The sequence below is a fragment of the Heptranchias perlo genome, chromosome 3 (genome assembly GCF_035084215.1).
Source record: "Heptranchias perlo isolate sHepPer1 chromosome 3, sHepPer1.hap1, whole genome shotgun sequence".
NCBI lineage: Eukaryota > Metazoa > Chordata > Chondrichthyes > Hexanchiformes > Hexanchidae > Heptranchias > Heptranchias perlo.
The window spans coordinates 55244792-55258034 of record NC_090327.1 but is presented as its reverse complement, the minus strand read 5'-3'; the positions used below and the strand labels follow the sequence as shown (position 1 = coordinate 55258034).

At 39.8% G+C, this 13243-nt stretch overlaps 1 protein-coding gene across 1 annotated transcript in view; it reads right to left on the bottom strand.

Moving 5' to 3' along the window:
• Positions 1-13243, bottom strand: part of trappc9 (trafficking protein particle complex subunit 9) — an 838299-nt gene that overhangs the window by 788629 nt on the left and 36427 nt on the right. The window contains exons 3-4 of the mRNA XM_067979750.1: positions 9063-9208; positions 5210-5338 (exon numbers count right to left, since the gene is read on the bottom strand). Coding sequence (XP_067835851.1) covers positions 5210-5338; positions 9063-9208 — 275 coding nt within the window. The remainder of the gene's footprint in view (positions 1-5209; positions 5339-9062; positions 9209-13243) is intronic.

Sequence of the window (13243 nt, the reverse complement as noted above, 5' to 3'; positions counted from 1 at the left end):
ACAAATTCCTCTTCTTGGAGTACAGAATTGCCAACTTTTTAAAACTAAATGCAGCAAGGCTTCAATTAAATTGTAAAACTATCTCACAGTTTTTGACCATTTTCCAGTCTCTTGAGACTTTTATCCAAATGTAGCATAATGCAACATATACACTTATATAAAAAGCTACGCAGGACTTAAAAGATAAACCTCAGAGGAAGGCCAAGTGGTACAGTGTCCCATTCTCTCTGGCATAAGTGACTGAATGAAAATCACCTCTACCAACATTAGGACCATATGTAAAATGTGGACTGTCTGAAGTCAGCTCCTGGCGGACAAGATTCCATTGCACAAACTATGTAGCTCATAAATTGGTACTCTCACTCAAAAGCCAAAACAATGGCTGTTGTAGCAAGTTGAAAAATAGGGAATTTTCTTCTGAAGTTGAGGTTATTGGCTCAGAGTAAAGGCAAGTTTAATCAGCTCCATATCCTGCAAATGCTTGGTGGATGCCCAAGTGGAAGACAGTTTCACTCCCCAAAAAGCATAATACTGCAGATGCTGGAGATCTTAAATAAACAGAAAATACTGGAAACACTCAGATCAGGCAGCACCTGTGGAGAGGGGAAGGTAGGGTTAACGTTTCAGAGTGATGACTTTTCATCAGAACCCAATATCCTCTCCGTAAGCACAAATTCAGTTAAAAAAAACTTAAGACAAGTAAGGCTATCTCACAATCAAAACAAGGGATAAAGGAAATCTTCAAGACATTTGGCTTATTTTTTTCCCTTACAAAGGGTAAATAAGATAATTCACCTTGCAGAAATTCTTCAAATAAAAGAACAGTCCATTCATTGGATAAGATCACTGAAAAGACTTAGGGGCTGCTCAGCAGGTGATTGGCAAAACAGCAGCCTAACAGTGGAACAGCAAGGCAACAGGTGAGCAGGGATCAAGACGGGCACGCTGAGACCAACATACAAGAGGCAGCAAGCCCCAGCCAGATGTTGAAGGAGCATGGGGGTGGGGGGCTGCGGCCCAGTATGAGAGAGGGAGGCCAAGCAAAAGGCAACGGCCGAAAGCATTAAAATTTACAAATTGTACCTGCACACAAACGGCAAAAATTGATGGCCGAGCAAACTGTAAAAATGGAAAAATTGTTATACAGAAATAAAAATGACAGGCGGACCTGGGTGATTCACACCATATCGGTGGGAGATCTGCAACTACACTGACAGGCAGATAGGCTTACTCCCTTTCCCCCCACCCCATTATAAAAATCATAGTATTATAGAATGGTTATAGCACAGAAGGAGGCCATTAGGCCCATCGAGCCAGTGTCTGCTCTTTGTAAGAGTAATCCAGTTAGACCCATTCCCCCACTCTTTCCCCATAGCCCTGCAAATTTTTTCCCTTCAAGTATTTATACAATTTCTTTTTGAAAGACACCACTGAATCTGCTTCCACCACCCTTTCAGGCAGCGCATTCCAGATCATAAATACTCGCTGCGTAAAATACATTTTTCTCAGGTCGCCTTTGGTTCTTTTGCCAATCACCTTGAATTTGTTCTTGACCCTTCCACCAATAGGAACGGTTTCTCTTCACTTACTTTATCTAAACCCTTCATGATATTGAACACCTCTATCAAATCTCCTCTTAACCTTCTCTGCTCTAAAGAGATCAACCCCAGCTTCTCCAATCTATCCACATAACTGAAGTCCCTCATCCCTGGAACCATTCTACTAAATCTTTTCTGCACCCTCTCTAAGGCCTTCACATTCTTCCTAAAGTGCGGTGCCCAGAATTGCACATCATACTCCAGTTGTGGCCGAACGAGTGTTTTATAAAAGGTTCAACATAACTTCCTTGCTTTTGTACTCTATGCCTCAATTTATAAATATCAAGAAAAGCAATGGTCCTAGAACTGGCCCCTGGAGAACACCACTGTATACCTTCCTCCAGTCCAAAAACAACCGTTCACCACTACTCTGTTTCCTGTTACTTAGCCAATTTTGTATCCGTGCTGCTCCTTTTATTCCATGGGCTTCAATTTTGCTAACAGAACTATGATGTGGCATTTTATCAAAATGCATTTGTAAGTCCATATACACATCAACCGCATTGCCCTCATCAGCCCTGTTACCTCATCAAAAAACTCAGGTTAGTTAAACTCTATTTGCCTTTAACAAATCCATGCTGGCTTTCCTTCATTAATCCACACTTGCCCAAGTGACTATCAATTTTGTCCCGGATTATTGTTTCTAAAAGCTTCCCCACAACAGAGGTTAAACTGACTGAACTGTTGTTGCCGGGTTTATCCTTGCACCTTTTTTTGAACAAAGGTGTAACATTTGCAATTCTCCAGTCCTCTGGCATCACTCCCATATGTAAGGAGAACTGGAAGTTTATGGCCAGCGCCTCTGCAATTTCCACCCTAACTTCCCTCAGCAACCTAGGATAAACTTTTTCCATTATAAAATGTTGACTTAAAAAAAACATAATCTTGGCCCTCAGTTAAAATAAACTTGGGAGGGAGCAATTTGTGTCAAGAAAATCTATGCAGAATCCATTCAACTGATCTGTTCATCTAAAGAAGATGAATAATGGGGGGAAAAAATAGATTAAAAAGTTGAGTTTTAAACAATCTGTCCCTAACCCACGATGCTTTTTGTAAGCCAGTATGATTTCATCGCTACCCAAATATTTTGCTGAGGCATTTCATTCTTCATAATTTCACTTTTCCCCTAACCAGAAGAACTGCACAAGTAAATCTGGGTTCAAGGGGATTTGGTGTAACCCACAGCAGCAAAAAAAAACTTCTACAACTAAACCAAAATTTCAAGGTTCAAAGCTTTGTACACAATGAGCATGTTGCAGTACTGCAACTGATATCAATATTGATAGAAGAAAATGGATACTTGGCTAGCAACACTGGGAGCTTGCTAAAGATGGCTCAAGTTTTATCACCTTTTCATATTCTTTTTATATCCAATATTGAGGAACTATTAACAGTCAATTCTGACCACTCCACTGACGTCTGCGTCGTAACATTCAATCATAGACAGTGTTAAGTTCTGCCAACTGCTGCAGGTCCACAGAAGGTTCTGCATTGTACTGGGACAGGTTCTGGTCCTCTTCCTATATCAGCAGCAACGATGTTGGACAATAATGCCACGTACAGGTACTTCTGCAAGAGTCTCTTCCTTGGTTTGGACTCTTATAGATGCTGTGCAGGTAATGTGTGGGAGGTGACATGATACCTTTATTGCTCAGTTCTGGATTGTATGGTGACTTTTAACATGTGTGCACCAGGCTGGACTGCCATCTTCAAAGATTGGGCTGATGTAGGCTTTGTGAAGTCTAAGAAAATTTCTGGGGATAATTCTGTGCTTCTTTCCACAGAGGACTCACAATTGGGCCATGGTCTGGTAAATTCCAAAGAAAGCAGCTTCCTTTGCAACTCAAGGATTACAATTCTATTGCAGAAGGTTACAACCATCCTGTGCCATTCTCAGTTGATCAGGAGAGGACACAGAGCAGAGATGAGGCACAAACCATCTGAAGGGAGGGGTATAAAAAACCATGGAAGATGAATCATCAAACACACCTCCTGCAAGTTTTCTAAACACTGGCATGGGCAAAAGCATTGAAGCATCATTCCCTATCCGGTCTTTCAGATGGGCACTGATGCATGGTACATTCGGAGTAGGGCAAAACAACAGGAAAACACGAGGGGGACAGATTTAACAGAGACTGGCATTGAGTAAAACGAGAGTATACACCCCTTCAATGGATCAATCCTTTTGAAACTTATGGAACGTGACAAGAAATACACAATGGGATGCTTAACAATTTTTACTTGAACTCAGCTCATCATAGATGTCAGGGAGCGCTGCACTTTGTGTCCTGCACTCCCATGTCCCACATCATTACAAGTCATTTTGGCACACCTTAGCATTACGAAAATGACCGCAGAACTGAGTAATGGCCACAAACATCCCAAGTGTAAACTGCCACAGAAGGGTTAAAAATGAACTGTGAAAATGTTGACACTTAATTTCTCATTTTCTAAACAGTTTTTTGCCCCATTCTCTCACCAGTTTTCTCCCTTCACTAACTCTGTTCTACTCAAGCTGCTAAGACTCCACTTCCATGGACACCAAAAACCCTCAAATACCTCCTCCAAGTAGTTATTTTTCTAATGTGAATATTGTCTGGCCATTGAAGATGTCATTACAACTCAGCATTATTGTATCCTCAAACTATATCTATGTACTTCTGAGAGAATTTACTGGATCGCTATCAGCAGCAGGAACCCTGGCCGATTGTCTCCTTTCTAACTCTGGGGTTAGGGTCTAATTGTAGCAACTGAAACACCACCGTCACACAGATGAGATAACTCAGAACGGGCTACGTATCAGAAGCCTGGATCTGAACAGCTCAGTTACTCAATGGCTAAACTTACTGAACCATCAAGAAACCCTAGGAACTTATGATACGAGTGAAGGTCCACAAATCGAATTCTTCAAGGCTTTCCTTGAGTATTCCATTAATGTACCATTTTCTGCATTTCTTAAGAGAAATTATTGTTCACAATTTTAAATAAAATTTCTTTCAAAATTTGTGTTGATCCTGCATTAGTGTATAATTGCTTTCCTAGGATAGTATCTGAGTGTGGATTAAGAAGCCAAAATTCTCATAAAATTTTTATATTCCACATTGCCAATTTCAAGCACTCAGTCTTTGTAGCACATCCAACTACAAGTTAATGTGCACCTGTTATAGCACAAACTATACTGTATGAAATATGTACATTTATCAAACATAATACTTTTTGTTATAATAAAGTTCAAGTATAATAGATATATGTTTCTGTTCTGTCTCATTTTAGTGGTTTTCACTATAGGGAACCAAAATTACATACAAAAACAAGAGGACAACCATTCCCATTCTGCTTAATTTCTTTACTAAGACTTTACAATTGACAATATAGTTTTCACTCCTAATTGACAGTATAAAAGAAATGGAATGGATTGGAACTGGTCAATATCCCTGCATGTGCTTTCCGTATAAAAAGATTGCCAGCATCACATGCCCATCATAAATTACACTATCAATTAATTTCCAGAAAGAAACAGCGATCAGGCTTCCTCTCCATTTGGACGGACGGACGCACGCACGCACGGACGCACGGACGGACGCATGCACACCAAAATACTGCTTACTTACCATGTCGATGTCGCTTGCCAGCCTCAGATGGTAAACACACGCTATGCACTCTGCGAATAGCGGGTTTTGACCCAGTGCCACTTGGATAATGGTAGATAACAGAAGATGAGCACAAACCCTCCAGTGCAGCTGAATAAAACAAAAGAAGCCTTTGAGTTTAAGAATACACAACAAAACAAACATGGAACGATGCATCTTGATGCCATTTACCTCCAGCACTAAGGATATTAAGCACTATAAACAACTAACTATCGACATAATACAGCAGATGGAGAATACTGTAGAACATATAGCAAATTTGGTTCACTAAAAAAAAGGATATTTTGAAATGTGAATTTAGCTTCACACGCATTGTATGAGATATAAGGGCCCAGAATTCCCATGGGTCTATGCTGCCAGTGGAAGCGTAGAGGAGCAGACACTGGTGACCGCCGCTCATGACCCCGGAGTATCAAGGGTCAGGGAGAGCGTGTCTCATTAGCAGCAATGGCAGGCACCTGCACCAACTTGTGAGAATCGCGGGTGCATGCTGGGGAGGGGGAGCGGGCAAAGAGAATATCGGCGCTGGTTAGCCACTATTGCAGGAGCTGGTGCCACATGCATGCAAGATAAACATTCCAATGTTGCTGGCTTCTGAACTAGTGGCTGGCCAGTGACATTTTAAAAAGAGGCCAATCTCTCAGACAGAGCAGTAGTTTTTAAGTAGAGGTCCAAGCTCCAATTCCACCACCTAGCATGCCTTTATCCCAGTGTCAAGGGCACTCTGTGGTAGGAAGGCTAGGGCCAAAGAAATTCTCAGCATGGGAATTTCCTCCCCTGGCCCCACCTCCTGACATTAGAGGCCTTGTTTAGGGCAGACTGAAGTTCTGCCCCAAACAGACCAATGGACAAATTGACAGCCTCGCCCTTGACCTGGCGTATCCTGATCCTTGTTGATTTTCTGCCCCCACCGCCGCACTACCAAGTGACTTAACCAGGAGTACACTGCTCGGCCCACAGAAATTTGGGACCAAAGTCTTTCTTGAAAAACAACAACAATCAAATGCACACACAAATAAAATCATAAATATTCTAAACTACATTGGCAGAATCTAAAAAATTGTTTTCCATAGTCATGTTTTCATAAAGAAAATGTAACATGCAAGCATTGGGAGCTCCCCAGCCCTCCCCAAAAAACCCTGTTCTTGTAACACTCCCCTAGTGAATACATTATACTTTTGATATAAATATCCAAAATGTGAAACTTATTCCCCATCTGTTGAATAGACATGCCAATTTTCAGTTTGTCAACCATGAGCTTGTATCCAAGCCTTGGTGAAGAGTCAAACGTCAAAACTAGAGCTACATATCAGTAGATTATATGGCCTAGTCTTCCACGATTTTCATAGGTAAAACTAACTCATAGCAACATACATAACAATCTTTTGGGCAGGAGATTATTGCTCCATCTGGCCTACCCTTAGAAACTTCCTATTAGGTTCATTGACACGATTCTCAAACTACACAATAACAACTTGCATTTATATAGCGCCTTTAACGTAGTAAAATGTCCCAAGGCGCTTCACAGGAGCGATTATCAAACCAAATTTGACACTGAGCCACATAAGGAGATAGTAGGACAGGTGACTAAGAGCTTGGTCAAAGAGGTAGGTTTTAAGGAGCGTCTTAAAAGGAGAAGAAGGTAGAGAGGCGGAGAGGTTTAGGGAGGAGATTCCAGAGCTTAGGGCCTAGGCAGCTGAAGGCACGGCTGCCAATGGTGGAGCCACCAAAATCAGGGATGTGCAAGAGGCAAGAATTGGAGGAACGTGGAGAGATCTCGGAGGGTTGTCGGGCTGGAGGAGGTGACAGAGGTAGGGATGGACAAGGCCTTGGAGGAATTTGAAGACAAGGATGAGAATTTTAAAATTATGGAGTTCCCATAACGGGCGCCAATATAGGTTAGCAAGCACAGGGTTAATGGGAGAATGGGACTTGGTGCGAGTTAGGATATGGGCAGCAGAGTTTTGCATGCGCTCAAATTTATGGAAGGTGGAAGATGGGAGATGGGAGACCGGCCAGGAGAGCATTGGAATAGTCAAGTGTAGAGGTAACAAAGATATGGATGAGGGTTTCAGCAGTAGATGCGCTGAGGCTAACAGTCCAAGTTATATAGGCCTAACAGGAAATTATCCAGTCCTTATTTAAAAACCTACCATGGTTTTCTGCTCCACTACCCTTGATGATATTATGTTCCACAATTCTATCAACTTCTTTTTAAAAAGTGTTGCCTAAATTTCTTAATTTTCTCTGATACCTTCAACTTCAAACTGTACCATCTGCAATTGCCATGCTTGACAGTATAACTTTCCTGTGTCCAAATTCTCCGTACCCATAAAAATTTTGAAAACCTCGATCAAATCCTCCCTTATCCTTTTCCTTTCAAAAGTAAAGTCCCAGGGTACAGAACCTTCCCTGATAACTTAGCTGTGTTAGCTCAGGAATCAGCCTCAAAGCCCTCCACTGGACTCCCTCCAATAATAATACATTTTTCCTGTAATAGAGATCAAAACTGAACAAAATATTCCCGATGCAGCCTCACCAACTTCAGCAATACCTCCTTTCACGTATAAGGCACAACCCCCTTGTTATACAACTCAACATTTTGTTTGCTTTCTGGACCACCTACAAACACAAAACTGAGCAATCTGGTTATCAAAAAAAGCTTGTTTATTATTTGACACGTATTCCACCGAATCTCATGACTTTATATTTATCAGTGTTGAATTCCATCTGCCACCTCTCTACCCATTGACCTAATCCATCCAGGTCCCTTTAGATTAGCACACGTTGGTTAGTTTCATTGGCCACTGCACCCAATTTGGTGTCACCTGCAAACTGTGCACAACATTCTATCCTTTAATTCATTTATTAAAAAAATGTGGCCCCGTGGGATTCCATTAGCAACCAGTTTCTACTCTAACACGTCCCCATGCCCCATGCACCACCACCTTTTGCTTTCCACCCTTCAGGCAGACATCAATTCCAGTTTAATAATTTGCCACCAAGCTCATGGAAACGTATATTGTTAATCAATCTGTTATGTTAGACATTATCAAGTACCTTCTAGAATTCCAAGCAAATAACATTCACTAACTTACCCTTACTTACCAGATCTGTCATCGCCCTAAAGAACTCCAATAAGTTGGTCAGGAACAACCTGCCTCTTCTGAACCCATGCTGGTTCTTTACAATCAGATCCTGTCCCTTCAAATGATCCCTCATCCAAGTCTTAAAACACTTTCCCTGCAATTAAGCTCACAAGTTTATAATTAGAATCCATCCCTTGCTCCTTCTGTTGAGGATGGGAGGAGGGGTCATATTTGCTACTTTTCAATCCACTGGGATGTTACCTTTCAAAGTTCATTGGAATTGGGTAACAGTGAAGGAATCCACAATCTCTTCAGCCAAATCCACTAGCACCCTTTGATGAAAACTTGAGCCTTATTTACATTAAGCTTCCTCAACTTCAGAATATGCCTTTATGATACCGGTGTTTCCAGCCTGCTATCTCCCATTTACTTTCTCAGCTCAGGCATATTTCCCCATTTCAGTGGTAAAAGCATTCACAAAAATGATTATGTAACTCCATCACTTCCGTGTTGCCACTGGCAAACAGTTCAAAGTCCTTTGTAAAACAAACAAAAAAGTTTATTCCACATTAAAATCAATGGCCATTTTTCCTCCAGGTTTAAGGATCAGTTTTTCTTATAGCCGCTACTACCATACTTGTAGCAATGGCTCATTTTATGCATAATTATTGAATATTTGCAATTTACAACATTGATTAATTCAGTCCTTATGCACCGAAACTCACCTCCCAACCACAGAAAGTCATTCACAGATCGAAGAAGTTCTACAGCCATATGGTAATGCACAAGAGCATCTTGCAACATGCCTGCTTGCAAGCAAAGGTCACCAACATGTTTCCGCATTCTGCCCTGGCAACGCTTCTTATAATGTCTATAGTGTAAAATAGAATAATTCAGTTATAGCAATATGGTTCCATTATGTGTAGACTGTGAAAGTCTAATGCTTATTCACTAGTACTTTTGACTATAACCTTAGATATTTTGAATTTCCTTCCCTGCATTGGTCAATGAAGCAATACCAAAGTAGCAATGTAGATTAATTAGTAATTGCAAATAACTTAAATATCTTAGTCAACATGTTCTGTTTCATATGTACATTAGATTACAACAAACAGTATACCGTGAAATCTCATCAGTTCACAGCATAAGAGAACCAACCCATTATCTCTAGGTTTTCATCCCTATAAATAGGAATGACTTTAAACACAATTTTTGTCAGCTGGTTTTCAATTCAACCAGAATTGAACAACAAAATTGTAATCTAATTCCAATAATTCACCAGATGGTATGTGGTTATCAACATTTTAGCAGCTCCAGTTCAAATAATTTGTATTACAGTACACACTGATTGAAATAAAAGGCAGAAGTATCAAACAAATTCAAGTTTTTCCAATGAGAAGCTTCTCAGGATATGAACAGATTTTATCTTCAATAATTTTAAATCAAATTACTAGAAACACTATGAAGAATATTTCCTTATGAACATTCAGAATAAACAGAAACACATTCTGATTTGAGGATTTTTTTTCTCCCCCAGAAAAATTTCTCAAAGACATTAGGTGTTGAAGGGATCTAACACCAACAAAAATCTTTACCCATCAATTCAGGCTGATCCCTTGCCTGAGGGTCCCATAGGTGATGTGCAAAAAAACACTAGATGCCTAGTGAAATACATTTTAATTCAGCCAGTTGTGAATTATGCTCAAAACTTTCAGAAAAGGGACAAAAATTGCACCATTTTCAAAAGACATGCAACTAAGTCAAATTAAAATGTTATGATGTTATATTTACTCGGAAGCCGATACCACATACCTTCTTGCTCATTATTGCATTAACTTCTAAAGCCAGGTTTCAAAGCTCAGTGCAAACTAAACAGCCAAAGAAAGACACAGATTACTATTTGCTGAGTGGAAATATTCTTAAAAGGAACAATTCAGCGGTGACTATGATTCAGCACAGTTCTATTCATATCAAGATATATTTACATTGTAACCAATTTACATTACATCTCTACATCTGTATAATAAAGTCATGATTGCCCCAAGGGTGGGCTCTTGAACATTAGAACAATCCAAATTGAACACCACACTATATGCCACTTGTTTTTTGATCTGGTTAACAATTGCACTAAATTAAAACAACTTGGTTTATGAAACCAGATAAGTCTTTGAAGCAAAACAAGCTACAATATCATTGTAAAATTAATTATATTGAAAAGACATTCGAACAGGAATTACTGTTCAGTATTCACCTATGGGCATAAAAAAAATCAAATTGGCATAGTTAAAACTACAGAACTTTGCAACTCATTCTGTGAATGGCAGAGAACCATAGAATAAGTGAAGTCCTTTTAGAAACACTGAGGTGCAAGTCTAGGCTTTAAACTATAGCAAACCATTGAACCTACATTAAACACTGAGGCCCTGAAATTATATTATAGCTTACCAACATCAATCTGAAATTCCTCTGTTCTACTTTAGTGGTGGTGTTAACTAGTTTTAAATAAAATTGATTAATAACTCCACTTAAAATAGCAGAGAAAGAAATTTTAGACAAACATATTAGCATTCCAATACTCATATCCCAGTGTAATCTCAAAGCCAGACTTTAATCGGGAATCGGAAATACAATTTAAAAATTTGCGGATGACACAAATTGGGGGATATAGTTAATACTGAGGAAGGCTGCGCAAAATACAAGAATAAACTTGCAGAATGGGTGTGTAAATGGCAAATGAATTTCAATATCGATAAGTGTGAGATGGTGCATTTTGGTAGGAGGAATAAGGTCACATACTCCTTGGAAAATAAGAATCTAAATGGTGTCGAGGGGAAAAAGGATCTAGGGATACACACTCACAAATCATTAAAAGTAGCAACACTGCTTAACAAGTTAACAAGGCCATTAAAAATGCAAACAAAGCATTGGGGTTCATTTCTAGAGGAAGAGAGTTGAAAATCAGGGAAGTTATGTTAAACTTATAGAACCTTGATTAGACCACACTTGGAGTACTGTGAACAGTTCTGGTCTCCATATCAGAGAGGTTGTAGAGGCACTGGAGAATTTGCAAGAAAGATTTACAAGGATGATAACAGAACTGAGGGGTTACAACTATCAGGAAAGGCTAAACAGGCTGGGGCTCGTTCCTCTAGAAAAAGGCCGAAGAGTGACCTAATAGAGGTCTTTCAAATTATGAAGAGGTTTGATAGGGTAGACGTAGAGAAGATGTTTCCACTTGTGGGGGAGCCCAAAACTAGGGGCCATAAATAGAAGACAGTCACTTATAAATTCAATAAAGAATTCAGGAGAACATCTTTACCCAGAGTGTGGTTATAATGTGGAACATGCTACCACATGAGTATTTGAGGAGAGTAGCATAAATGCCTTTAAGGGAAGCTAGATAAGTACATGAGGGAGAAAGGAATAGAAGGATACGCAGACAGGGTTAAATGAAGTAGGGTGGGAGGAGGCTCGTGTGCAGCATAAACACTGGCACAGACCAGTTGGGCGAAATGGTCTGTTTCTGTGCTGTAAATTCTATGTAAAAGTAAATTAGACCCTTCAGTTTTAATAAATTTATATCCAATACACTTTTAGTGAATACACAAGAACCAGCATGCAACTGTACTTCAAGTTAGAGTTCAGTCAAACTTGATCACAGTTCATGCAATCTTTTATTCCTAGTGTGCATAAACACACAGTCACCACTAAATCCTTTAAGTATTTTATGAAACCAAGGCAGTTTTAAAACTAGCTTGGAAAAATAAATTTTACAGCACTTTCACTTGGCTATGCTTGAAATTTTAACAGCTGTAAAATAAAACCCGTTGTTATGGGATCTTCCTTTTCTACACGGCTATTTTAAATGGTTCAAAGAACAAATATGATACACTTTAAAAAATTCTCATCAGGCAGGAGGAATAAAGCAGATGGGAATTATAGTATGAGCTTTTGGGAGACACTACGGCTCACCTTTTTGCACCCAATAATAAACTCATAGGGCAGTGTTGGGAAAAAAGAAACAGGAATCAGAAATAAATTAAGAGAAACTCATGAACAATTTTAGAAACAAAAGTTAGGAAACTTTCCACAATTCCTTTATATAGTTATTTTCCTTAAATACCAATGGAAGTGGGGGTGGGAAAAAAATGGGTAACAGTATTGCACTAGCAGGTCTCAAATGAAACGGTAGCTAACAAAAGGCTCACAGATCCTCAGTTTTGCTGCTGCTGATTTTGCAACCACAATATTCTGCGAGCAAATTTATCAACTTGACACTTCAGCATCACAGTATTTAGCCTTAATGGTTTCAATTCTCATGGCAATAATTAAAATTGGGATCTATTTTTAAAGAAACAAATAATTGTAATTTCTATTATTTTGTCACATCCTTCGGACTTGCCAACGCATTTCACAATCCATGAATTATTTTCAAACTACAGTGACTTCTGTAGAGAGATATGGTGGCAAATTGTGCACACCTATAGTACTTTCCTCCACCATCAAGCCAGCTGTACATCTGTCTCATTCCCGCCTCACCAACACCTATTCCTATGCATGTTTTTATCCCCCCACTCTCCCCCTCGCAATAAGCAGTCACTTTCTCCTTGCCCCACTCATAACAACCTCTCTCTGCCCACTCCCAGCATCCAAATAGGAATCACTCCATCTCTCTTTCCTCCTCTCGTGTTAATGTGTGTCCAAGCATCTGAATAGGGGAGCTGTCAAGCTTTCCTTTTATATCAAAAGGGGTGTGGATGTGCACATGCCTGTCTGTCTGTCCTTTTGTCCATTGCCCCCACCATGTCTCAAGAGAATCTCGCTTCCTTTCTTTGTTCATTCCCAAGAAGTCCCTCTCCTCACCTTGGCACCTCTTTCCCCATCTTCTCTCCCTGAAAACCTGGAC